General features: G+C 40.3%; 1 protein-coding gene across 2 annotated transcripts in view; it reads right to left on the reverse strand.

Annotated features, from left to right (window-relative positions):
* The window catches only part of cica (capicua transcriptional repressor a), a 48,971-nt gene extending 38,643 nt beyond the window's left edge, over positions 1 to 10,328 (reverse strand). For both annotated transcript variants that reach the window (XM_087295321.1, XM_087295320.1), the window contains exons 1-2: positions 10,180 to 10,328; positions 636 to 4,314 (exon numbers count right to left, since the gene is read on the reverse strand). In XM_087295321.1, the coding sequence (XP_087151447.1) occupies positions 636 to 4,143 (3,508 nt within the window). In that variant the 5' untranslated portion in view covers positions 4,144 to 4,314; positions 10,180 to 10,328. The remainder of the gene's footprint in view (positions 1 to 635; positions 4,315 to 10,179) is intronic.
* Between the last annotated feature and the right edge of the window lie 3,043 nt (positions 10,329 to 13,371).

A 13,371-nucleotide genomic window follows, 5' to 3' on the forward strand; every position in this document is an offset into this window, starting at 1 on the left:
CACCCAAACACACCTGCTGCTGACCAGCATACCAAAGTCACACTGAGCCCCCCTTATTTTGACACTTTGCCAGACTGAAAGGAATAGAAAGTGATTGTTGGTGTACTTCAACATGCAGAGCAGCATATTCCTGCCAGCACAAACTAATCTAGCAGTTTTTGAATCCTTCTTAATATATAGAAATTGCCTATATAAAGAAATACATCAAATAAATGTATCTTTGGCACTGGAAGAATTTGACTTTTAGATTTTAGTTACTAAAAAAAGCACACAGACTTCAGGAAATCTGAGCAAAGTGTGATAACCTCCTGTGAGAATCACACATGGGAATCATTTTCATTAGAAAAAAAGATAGATTCTCTGATTAAATCTGGTTCTCTGATTAAATCAAGTGTTTAAAAAAAGAAAAAATCATTTGAATTATAAAAGCAATTAATCAGTTTTACGCATACTTGCTAGAAAAGGACTTTTTTTGGTCATTCTTCTTTCTATTTTACGCAAAACAATACAGTGTATAATTAATAAAAACTAAGCATTTGTAAATTTAAATATATTTCCACTCTAGAACTCTGGCAATAAGTAATTTACAAACATTAACATCTCTTTTTTTTGTATTTATCTTTTAGGGATCTTACCAGTGCCAGGCCTTCCCATGATGATGTCTTTGCGAGGAGCAGGGTGAGGGGACTCAGCTGGAAGGATGAGGGGTAACAGGGCTGTGGGTGAAGGATGGCAAGCCACAGGCTGAGGGAGAGCGCTGCCTGCATCCGACTTCCTCTCTTGATCTTTACCTCCTGAGCCAGATATTGCGAGTGCGGGTCCAGTGGTTGCATTAGAAGTGGACACATTCAAAGCGGTAGAATTTGAATGGGTGGGATATCCAGGAGCCACAGGTGCCAAGGACTGAGAGGAGGTCACCAGAACTAAGGTTGGAGCTGGATTTCGGAGAAGAACAGCTCCGTTGGTGGTAGCACCATTAATGGGGACAGGGGCCTGAAGTCCCACAGCATGGTGAGGGGTCTGGCTGTGCTCCCTAGAGCAGGAACTTGCTCGACGACTCAGGGGACTATCGCTGAATTTTGCCAATGGCACATCTGGGTTACGAACAATGACAGGCGAATCTCGTAGGGGAACAATACGACGCGAGCTGGGATCCTGTGGCAGAGGTGAGGGTGGTGTGGGAGAAACCAGCATAGGTGGTGGAGTAGAGGCAGCAGAGGACGAGGGGCGACTTGTGACACTCCTCTGTCTAGGGAATGAAAGAGAAGAGGGGGTAGTAGGCTGGCTTTGTGGGGACAGAACCCTGAATGCTGCAGCATTAATGCTGAGGCTAGGGTCATTGAGTTGGGGATCAGATTTCACATAGTCTGATGCACTGGGCATTGATGGTGGTGGGGCATCCAACTTGCGTTTACTGGGGCTCATGGGTACAGTAAAGGTAAGGTTGGTCGAAAAAGTGGGCACAATGCCGGAGAGGTGACGTTCACGGTCTGTGGTGGGGGTCCCTGGGATCTTTGTGCCACTGAGGTGGCGAGGGCGGCGGGGTGTCAGAGGCGAAGGTGCTGTGATGGGGCTAAAATTAGCTGGGCGGAAGCCAAATAGCGTGGGTGAGGGGGAAGGTGCAGGGGAGAATGGTGACTGATTGGATACAGGTGAGAAAGAGGGTGTGCATGAGCGTGAGCTGCCAAGTGAGACCAGCATATTTGCAGCCTCACACTCATCAAAGTCAAAGCGAGATAGATCACGTGGCAGTTCTTGCGGCATAAGAGAGGTCATCACCAAACGTGGTCGAGAGTCCCCACCACGACTGCTTGCTTCACTGCTGTCTCGGGAGTTGTCATCCCAGTCGTACTCGCTGCTGGTGCGTCCACCTAAACGGAGGTCAGGTGTGAGAGTGCCTGTACTACTGGCCCCACTCCTGTCTCGGCCCACCCCGCCTCCAGCTTCCATCTCCTTGGTACGCATGGAAAGATGCCGTGAACAGTATCCACGCCTCTGTGACTCCTTTGAACAGCCTTCACGTGAGCACAATCTGCGCCACTGTTTGCCATTGAACTTCTTGCGGATACCTGTAGGGGTGCACACCACATCGCCCTTCTTGTACTTCTGTTGAGCAGCTGTGAGGGGTGTGCGAGAACGTGACGAAGAGGATGAGGATCCAGATCCACCCCCTGACACTCCATGTGAGCTGGAGCTGGGGGTTTTGTCAAGGGAGCTTCGAGATGAGCTTGGGGGCAAAGGAGGAAGCTGGGGTGTGGAGATGACTGCAGCACCTGTGGCTGAATCCAGGCCCAGAAGCATATGGGGATGATTTGGATGAGGAGCAAGGGGTAGGTGGGGTGCAATTGGGGGCCCTCTCAGCAGGGGATGGCTGAGGTAGTTTGGTTTAGAAAGAATGGGTCGATTCTGAGAAGGAACCCCTTGAGCTTTGCCATCCATGGCTGCAGTGATGCTGCCATCCCTTAGCTGACTGAGACGACTGACCTCAATGTCATCTCGGTCTCGTTCCCTTTCTCTCTCTAAGTGCCTATGCAAATCTCTTTCCTGATTCTTCTCTCTGTGATGTTCCCAGTCTCTGTTTGGGACTACACTGAGTACAGACGTGATGGCAGTGTTAATGGCAGAAGACGAAGTATGTGGTGAGGTGTAAGGAACTATCACAGGATGTAACAAACTCGGCACTTTATACCCTGGCCTGGTCAGCCGAACAACTTCCTGCTCAACTTCCATGTCATCTCTTTCCTCCCACTCTCGTTCTCTAACCCTCCTACCATCACCCTCTGGCTCTGCTGCCTGGGGTGGTTCTAGGTCCCAAGGAGGAACTAGGAGGCGAAGGTTTTGTCGTGAGACCCAAATGGCTTGAGCACTTATGGCCCTTCCATCGTCCTCTTCACTTCTAATTTCCTTTCTCTCATCAGATACATCCTCCCGTAGCTGGACGCGATATTGACAAGACACAGCTGGATGTTGGTCTACTTGAGTAACTACACCTTCTCTGTACCACTGACGTGTTCCCTCACTCCCCTCATCGTCCCCTTTAAAGGGGATGCAAACACGGGTGCCTATTGCCACTGGGGCCACACCAGGAGGTGACGCATCTAGAATAAGATCAACAGAATCAGAAGCCACTCGAAAAGGGTACTTGCAAATGGTCTTTTCTCCGTTCAGCTGCACCTCCAAACTCCCATGCTCCTCGCTAACTCTCCGTACGACACCAGTGCGAAACACTCCTGATACATCCCGGCCACGATCATGAGGCCAGCCTTCTCCTAATCTAGGACCCTGTCGGGCCAAAACTCTCTGATTCTTAAGACCTTTGGCCAGGACTCCAGCTAACCCAGATGACAGGCTCTCCTGTGTGGGTATTGAAGTGCTATGTGCTTGTGGCTTTTGGGAGTTAGCGCTAGAATCATGTCCAGAAGTTGTCACTTCTATGTCAGCCGAGTGTTCGCTGGCCGTATCTGTGGAGGAGCAACGCTGTGGGCTGGATACACTTGTCCTGTCCCTTTCACCACAATCACTAGCAGTTCTTCCCGTGGGCCCTGTTATGTTATTGTGTGCATACATTGCAATGTTGCCTTCAGCTTGCTGGCTTTGACCGTCTGGGTCTGTATGTGCAGCAGAGGCAGCTGGGACCTGGCTAGTACCAGTACCATTGTGAGAGCTGCTGCTGCTCTGTGGGGGTGTGCTGGGAGTGCTAGCGTTGCCATGGTTTCCGGCACAGTGCTCGAAGGTGTACTTCTTCTTGGGCACACGGGCCTTAAAAGTGGCCGTCTTACGACTAGACGAAGGGTTAGGGCTATTGCTGGCACTGGTCGTGCTACTGTTGCTGTCACTTTGTGTTCCGCCAGACTTAAAGCTCCCAGGGTGTTCCTCCGTCTTCCCCAAATCCACCGCTATACTGAGGACCCCATCACTGTGTATCCCTTCCTTTTCCGGAGAATTGCTGCTTCTCAGTGGCCCTTCCTGTGACGAGTCAGAATTTGAGGAGATATGTCTCTTAGGAGAGGTAGGTGAAATCTGGGTTTTTTCCTCTGTTTCTCTTTTCTCTTCCTGTGGACTACTATCCACTATCCTCTTCTTCACTCCCTTGGCACGAGTAGAGGGAGGAGACCGCCTTTCTTGCTTTTTAATGGGCTTCATCTTTTCTTACTCTAAGAGAATCTCTAATCCTCCTGATTTCCTGTGAGTCCAAGCCTATCAATATCTTCCACTCTGTTTCTCTCTTGCATCCCGCCCCTTCTCTGTCGTTTTCTTCTGTTCTTGCTCAAGCCTCTTCCTGTTTGTGCTGTCCTTTCCTTCTTAAATTAGACCCTGCAACGAAACACAGAACATGAGATGGATCAGTCACTTACACATCACTGAATCCCTTTATAGAGAATACAACGCATTTGTAGTTGTAGTTGTTTACATTTGTAGTACTTAACCTCATCAAAAGACCTTCATAAGTGTGATATACCATAGCATTACAAAGTAGATATTAACCCAAACTAAATACTAAGCACTTTGACTAAGACAGAACACAAAGAAAAATGCTTGCCCAGACAAGTCTCACACACATTGGTTTTTTGGCTGGATTGGAAGAGGCGGGGGAATTCCTTGTTCAGTGGTATTTCTGTGACTCTAAGGCTCTCTCTCACTCGCTCTTTCAAATGACCTTTTTGCATTCATTTCAGAGGCAATCCACCCCTACAGTCCTCACTTCCTGTCAAAGCACTACAACATTCAATGTACACTACAATCTTTACACATTACTACTATACACAGTCTTTCCTCCTGCCAGACCCTTCACCTTACAATGTTATTAGTGTTTTAAACACAATCAAGATATGTTATCAACATCACTCTTTGCATAAGCATATTTAGATACTTACTTATATGTAGGCATGTGACATATTACAAATAATCCAGTGTAGTCAAATGTTAATTAAAGCTTTGAATATCTCAAAAACTGCATTCAGAGTTTATGACCGGTAAATATGACTGACTGGTTTTCATTTTATTACGGAGGTGTATATTATGGTTGAAGGTCAGGACATGAATGACCTCTTTTGATGCACGCTTGAATTAAAGAAGATAGGTCCGCGGTGCAAAACTGTCCCATTCTTGTGAGCAGAAACCACAGTAACCGCACTGCCATTTGCACTGTAAGACAAGTTTGCAGGCAATAAGCAAATGTATGATATGAAGTATATTACCTTCAGCAAGAAAATTACATCATAAAACACTTTACTAAGACCTGTTATGAAATTTATAGCCTGGTCATGTTGATGAGTATAGGTTTGAAAAATTTAACCCTTTTAATCCATATAAGATAACACATAACGTAAAAAAATAGGTTATACTAAAAGGTGAGCTCGGTTTTTGGCCAAATTATACACCGGTTAGAGTATTACACTGACTTCACTCAATATCTCTTTTTATTTTTTGCCCTCATTTTGTTTGGATTGTTGAATAGCATGTTTGTCCATATCATTGCTACTATTATGTTTATATCAGGGTTTAAAATTCGACCATTTTGGCTGCATATGCGCCTGAAATGTTATCTATGTGACCTCAAAATATATTTGGGAGCATTTGTGCGAGTGCATAAAATTGTTTTGTGCGACCAGTTTTTACTACAAAATGTTCACCACATGCGCAGATTTAGGAGACATTTATGCAGAATGCATCTTTGCACTTGAAACGCAGTGCTCAGGAATGGTTTAAAACAGATGTCAACTTGCTGCAGTAAACAAAGCCTGTAATGCTTGCCCCAACTTTGCGCTCTTATTTTTGGCCCACTGCTCTAGAACTGAACTTGAATGGATAGGTTAATATCAGCTGTCAATCACTCAGTCAATGCTTTCTGGCTTGGGATGAGGAAGAGCTCAACTGCAAAAATGCAAATCGCTGAAGATGAGAATGAAAATAACACTGACAGATTTCGTTTTAGAAACCATCTAAAGTTACAAACAATGACACATTTTAGTATTGATCATGAGGTGAAAGTTAATCCACCATCTACACTTTTCGAAGAATGGATAAAAGACTTCAAGTTAGCAAAAAAAATTCTGTGGGATGGAACTTTAAGCAATTTTAACTGTTTGCCACATCTAGCATGAGAGGTTCTGTTTAATCCTTCATATAACGCCAGATGCTGTCCGCCGTGCAAGTGGCAGCTATATGTAAAATTTAACACCACATACACCATCGCAAACTGGCTTGCACTAAGTAAACTAATATCGCTACCCATGAAAAGGCCAGTATTGCTATTAACATGACGTATGCATAAAATAAGGTACAGTATATGTCAAAAGCATCAGTGCAATATCAGACAGCACCAGTGAGAACAGCACAGTTATATCGTTAACAGATTCATCCATGTCAAGCAGTGCGTGCAGGGCCGGTGAGCTATCCGTGTATCATTTGGTCACTCGGTTATGATATGAAAATGTATTTTCTTGTGATAATGGGATTTCGTTGAGACATATTTTCCTCACGCACGCATATTTTTTTGCTTGTTAGTTTGACTAGTGTTGATTTCAAATGCAATAAATCTGTTTACATAAAACTTGTAGTAACGGTGCTTATAATTGGTGTGTGTGACTAAATTTTGGCCGATGCGCCTAATTTTTTTAAATTAGGAGCACCGGTGCTACCAAGCAAAAAGGTTCATTTCGAACCCTGTTATAAGCTTGGACGATATACAAGTGGCGAACCAGTGATCTCCTTGCTGTGAGGCGACTATATGGTATGGGATGTGATACGTTTAAAAATATGTATATAACCAACGTATGTTTCATATTAGTTCATGGGGAAAAAAGCATCACTACAACTTCTGTAAGTGAACAGCCATGCTGCGTAAAACAATTCAGACATTTTAACAGTGGAAACAAACAAAAATGTAATTAAATACATATCACCAAGACTTTGCACTACTGATGTAGTTTTATCTAAAAGCATCAAATTCAATCAAAGAAGCAAAACACTTGAAACAAAGTGGAGTTACATTGCGGCCTTATTGCTTTTTAGTATAGCTTGCTTGGTCATCATAGTATTTCAACATCGATACTAAAATCAACGCAGATTTTTAAATAAGAAAACCAGCATGTCCACTGTGCTTAGTTTCAGAGATGTGCTGAAGAGTCTTTCAGAGGACGTCCTAATGGCAGGCACAAAAATGTACTTTTGTATTATATAATAATTGATATATTTTTATTTAATTATTAAATGTAATTAATTTTATGCAAATCATTGCCTAATACATATTTGTTGCAATCTAAAGATGTTAGTAGTAGAGCTGCACAATATATCGAACTATACTACAAACAACTACTAGCAGCTCTACACAAACATCTTTAGATTACAATTAATATGTATCAGGAAACGGGAAAATATAGTACAAAATTAATATTCTTATTCAGTTCTCAGCGAATATGGGTAATATATTATGGTGCATTTGAACAAATCAGATTCATTAAACAGATATATTTATTAAATCATATTTTAATCACAGAACATCTTTAGAAATGGAAAGATAATACATTTAAATTCATCGAAAATATTGCAAAAAACTACAGCTTTTAAACTAAATTTTAAATATATTTTTGTTTTTCTTGATTTTTGTTATTTTTGAAATTTTTATTTAATATTTCTCCCTAACTTATTAATTTGTGCTACTAATTATTTAACCATTATTGTAAGTTATTTTGTTGGCTTAGCTCCAGATTTGGCTCCAGCACTGACTAAACTAATGTATATGCACAAATATAATAACGTAAAGCATCCTACCAAAAATATTAATTTAAAGAAGAGATTTTGGGGGGGTGTACTCATATTTGCTGAGCAGCATTGTATCCGCTGAGTTCCATATATTGTGCAGCAGTACTACTAACATCTTTACATTATGACATATAATACATTTAAGTTTGTTAGTGCACATTGCTAGTTTGTGGTGAACGATTCATATGTGAAAGTCAATCTGAAAAATAGAAATGCACCACCGCCCTGAAATGACAGACTGATGTCATCAGATTGACACCTCAGAGTGGGCTTGAGCAATCACGTCCCTCCGACTGTTAGCTTTAAAATAAACAAAGTGTCTACTTTACTACATCCAATCAGGTCACAGTAAAAAAGCAAACCACACCCTCTATTTTTCTCATTTAGTATAAAGTTTTTCTCAGAAATGCAAAACAACATACCTACGACTTTCAAGTCACGCAGAATTTAACATTTACAATCAAATGAGGTGTTGCAAAAATAATTACCGCCTACAACTAAATCTAATGTTTTGTATGGCCTCCTTGACTCCTCATTCACCTTCTACAGTGGAATGAACTGCCAATTTTCTTTCTTAATGTTTTACATTTGTTTCTTCACTAAAGAGTAATCATTTAAAATAATTCTGATGATTCCAATATAACGTGAAAAAAAAAAACAAGAACAACACAGATCTATAGCAGGGGTGCCTAAATTTTTCTTGTGAAGGGCCAAAATTCAAACTTGCTTGAGGCTAGTGGGCTGAAGGTACATATAGTTGCCATGGGTCATTTCCCAATTTATTTAATATTATTTAAAAATGACTAGAAAACATTGCTTCATAATAACTAATAAAAACAAAACGATCTCATTTATAACAGAAATACACTAGTTTTTGCCTCGATTTAATCACCAATGTCTTCCGCATAGTCCTCTATCTGTCGAGTGACAGTATTTACACTTTTAAAAATCAGATTCATTTGCAACATTTAATTAAAACATTTAATTTTAGTTTGCTTTTTTGCAGCTCAGCAATAAAACAAACAAAATAAAGCTGCAAGCAGCGATGAAAGGGCCTTGTACTAACAAAAAATGTTACATCAAATTAGAAATGATGACTTCTTTTAAAGTCATTTGACCCACTCATTCTCACTCTTCTCTCAGAAGGGATGGTGGGCCAAATCAAAGGTGACAGTGGGCCAGCTTTGGCCTGCAGGCCCTACTTTGGGCATCTCTGATCTATAAGACCCCTTATACAAAGGTTATATGGGTTTTTTTCTGAGAAATCTGAGAGTGTACTCATTTATACACATTTATATTTTAAATGTTTATAAAACAGACATTTAAATTTTGTTTTGTGGTATCATTAGCAGTAGTAACCATCAACAGTAGCCATATGATGTCAACATGGTGACACCCATAATGCAACTTTAATGATTTTAAAATGCATGGTGCTACCAATAGCAAGGTTGGAGATGAATACTTGATTGCTGTCACATTTAAACTCAATGCACATGAATACATAAATCAATGAAAAGTAAATATTTTCAAGTAAAATGTAAAAATTGCAGAACAGCAATACGTTCATTTGCAATGCACCAAATGACCCACCAAAATACCAACTCAATCTTATAATGACTTGCTAACTGCACAGTAATAAATGTTCCTATGCAACAGGACTCCAAATGAACACAAATGCCCTGAAACAAAGTAAAAGCCCTGTTTCTCATCAACAATGCCACCGCTGTCATCGACTTGCGAAAGTTTTGCTGAGTAGTACAGCGCCGTATCTGTGTCAAGCGCTTTTATTGGTTGTAGTGCCCTACTCTACGCTTACAACCACCTACGACACAGTGGAGTGGCGTAGGCCTCCTCCATAACACAAGGCCGCAGAGCAGTTTCCCGTCTCCCTCAGGCTTCTGAATCGAGGGCGACCGTGCCCATATTATTAAATATGGGAGAAAATACAAAAACTATCTTTCTCAAACATATAGAGAAAGGCTGGAGGATTAAAGCATCCGATTTACACTTACTGAATGCAACTAAAATATATTTAGACGAAACAGTCAAGTTTAAATAACAAAACAATCGCCTTGTCTTTACATAAAAACAGCGGATTTAAGCAATGACAGTCACTGGATGCTAAAAGAATAGACAAAAGCAGTTTGTTGAAGCTGTAGCTGTTGTGTCACACAAACATTTTCAGGAAAAAAAAAGTTTTTAGGCTGACTGTGCACCTCCACCCCTCCCTTTCAATGTGTGTGTGTGTGTGTGTATGTTAAAATGCTTACTCCGCCATTTTATACAATCCACTAAAGAAAAAATAAACAAGTGACAGCGAAGCACTGTGTATGGATCCGCGACGTAAAGGCAAAACACAGCATTAAACATATAGGCAGATCACTGCAGTGCTGCAGATGAAAGGTTTCAACTCACCCCGTGGATATTTACATTGCCGTCGAAATGGTGTCGATGCACAAACAGAGCCTATAAAACCGCGGAATCCCCGAGAAAGGTTTTGCAAAGAGTGTTTTTCTTCCGCAAACGAGAAAAAGTCCAGCCGTTGAGGTTCCAGGGTACTCTACAGTCGCAAAATGGTGAATGAAGCACTAAGCCTTGACAACCAGCGCCGAGAGCCAATCAGCGTCCACAAAACTGTACAGTAGCCTGTAGCGGCGACGAGGGCGGAGCCATCTGTCAAAGTCCGCTTGATTGACAGGTCGTTCGGGCCAATCGCGTTATGGGAAAACAAGAAACAGCTGGTTGATCCTGAAACGGCAGCAGCAAATGGGAGTTAAAGGGAGGGGCAGCCGAAGGGAGTAGGTGGGCGATACAGAGAAAATTATCAAAATTTAAAATTAGCATTTAATGCATCACTGCACAAACCAGTATACATAAGAAAATCCCATTTAAAAAGTATACAAGTATATATATATATATATATGTGTGTGTGTGTGTGTGCGTGTGTGTGTGTGTGTGTGTGTGTGTATAAGTTAATTTATATAGATTTTAAATATAAGTAGTATAAGTATATATATATATATATATATATATATATATATATATATATATATATATATATATATATATATACATATATACATACACATACACATATATATATGTTCCATTCATTAATTTATTTTCTTGTCGGCTTAGTCCCTTTATTAATCAGGGGTCACCACAGCGGAATGAACTGCCAACTTATCCAGCATGTGTTTTACGCAGTGGATGCCCTTCCAGCTGCAACCCATCACTGGGAATCATCCATACACTCTCATTCACACACATACAGTACGGCAAATTTATTCAATTCACTGTTAGAGCATGTCTATGTACTGTGGGGTAAACCGGAGCACACGGAGGAAACCCACGCGAACACAGGGAGAACATGCAAACTCCACACAGAAATGCCAACTGACCCAGCCGAGGCGTGAACCAGCAACCTTCTTGCTATGAGGCAACATCACAACCCACTGCACCACCGTGATGTCATATATATGTCATATATATATATATATATATATATTATATAAATAATAATTTTTATTATTTTTTATATAATATATTGATTAAATAATTAAGTTTAATAATACACTAATCATACATCAGTATAATATATATTTATAACTATATAAACTAATAACAAAAATTAAATAAAAAAAATTCCCATAAAATGTAGACTTAAGACTTTAATATTAGACTTGAATATTAGTTTCCATATTGTTTATTATTAATATAATAGTCAGTTCTGATGGAAACCCCCTGGTAACTTTGCTTTTGAAATGGGATTTTCCAACAGGGATGAAGTTTAGGTAAATAATGAAGAGTAAAAAAGTTCGTTTCTTTGTCAGAACATATTTCATTCAACAAAAAAGAAACCTAAAAAGAAAACCAACCACAAAAACTCCTGGTTCATTCTACACTTTATATACCTCGACGAATCCAGCCAATCACAGGGCAGCTTATGACGTCAGCGGCAACCTTGAGCCCGCCTTCCTCAAGGCAGCGTCATCAAGTCGACCCGTGATTGGCCAAACCGCAGGGGTCTCCAGACCAATGGCCAAGCCCTGTGATGAGCTCATTATGCCTGTTGCCATCACTGCAGCCAAACAGGAAGGGTTTCTGACTAAATTACTCTAAATGAAGCCTTCAAATGCACTGCCACAGAGTGTAGCACATCCATATTTCTGCATTGCAAATTGACTTTTAATGTGATTGTATCGTAGTGGGTGGCCATGTTTGAATAAATGTGTGGTCTCAGCTCATGCAAATGTTTGTGGGTGTGTGTATGTGTGTGTGTGTGTGTCTGTGTGTACTATGGAGATCATCAGTGTATGCATCACAGCTCAGCTGGACCGTCACGCACCCTGCATGCAATTATGGCATGCAATGAAAAGTTGCATAACGCGCACACAGAAACACACAGTGCTCCCTCATCCACACACACACACACACACACGCTGTAATCTCTAAACACACGCCACACCCTGTGCTGTTGTTCAGTTATAGCTCCTGCCAGGGGTTGACGTTCAATACAGATATATGTTTATATACGAGCAGCTGTTTGTCTTGTGTGGTGTTAACATTTAACTATGATAAGGATGATCAGGAGTTATGTCAACGCTCAAAGGCCAGTTTCGTCCTGACCTATAAAACCAAGCGAAAACGAAAGGAAAGGAGATGGCTAAATGTAAAACAGTTTGTCATACTGAGACTTTCAGGTTGACTAGTCTCACACTTTGATGAGAATATCATCAAGAACAAAGAAGGCTTTGAAAGGGCTCTGGTGTACATGCGGCCTATTTGAGTATTTGACTCATAGCATTAGTAAACAAACATCTACTCTGCTCTGACTTAAAAACAAACCCTCACAGACATTCACATGTACACCGGAGTATTTGAGGATCTCGAGTGTAGATCAGAAGAAGAGCAATAATACCATAAAGTAAGGTAACATCAAGGTGGAATCCAAAATATCTATCTATCTATCTATCTATCTATCTATCTATCTATCTATCTATCTATCTATCTATCTATCTATCTATCTATCTATCTATCTATCTATCTATCTGTCTGTCTGTCTGTCTGTCAATTGATCCATCCATCCATCCATCCATCAATCTATAGTTGAGTTAAAAGAAGTTTAAAAGTAATCCAAAAGTAGTCTGAATATCTAAAATTGATGGATGGATTGTTGAATGAATGACGGATGGATGGAATTTGCATGACAAAAACTCATCAATTAAATAATCTAACTTATTTTATGTATTCAGATTACTTTTGGGTTACTTTAAATTACTTTTAATTTGCGTTAAAATTAGTCTAAAAGTCCAAAAGTATGTTTAATACATTATATAAAATAGACTGATTGATAGATAGATGGATAGATGGATAGATGGATAGATAGATAGATAGATAGATAGATAGATAGATAGATAGATAGATAGATAGATAGATAGATAGATAGATAGATAGATTTTTTTATTTAATATATTTAAATAAATTGGATTACTTTTAAACTACTTTTACCTTATTTTTTATTTTTATTCTATCTATCTATCTATCTATCTATCTATCTATCTGTCTGTCTGAATGCAGATAGATGGATGGATGGATGGATGGATG

The sequence above is a fragment of the Danio rerio genome, chromosome 19 (assembly GCF_052040795.2).
Source record: "Danio rerio strain M-AB ecotype USA chromosome 19, GRCz13ab, whole genome shotgun sequence".
In the NCBI taxonomy this organism is placed as follows: domain Eukaryota; kingdom Metazoa; phylum Chordata; class Actinopteri; order Cypriniformes; family Danionidae; genus Danio; species Danio rerio.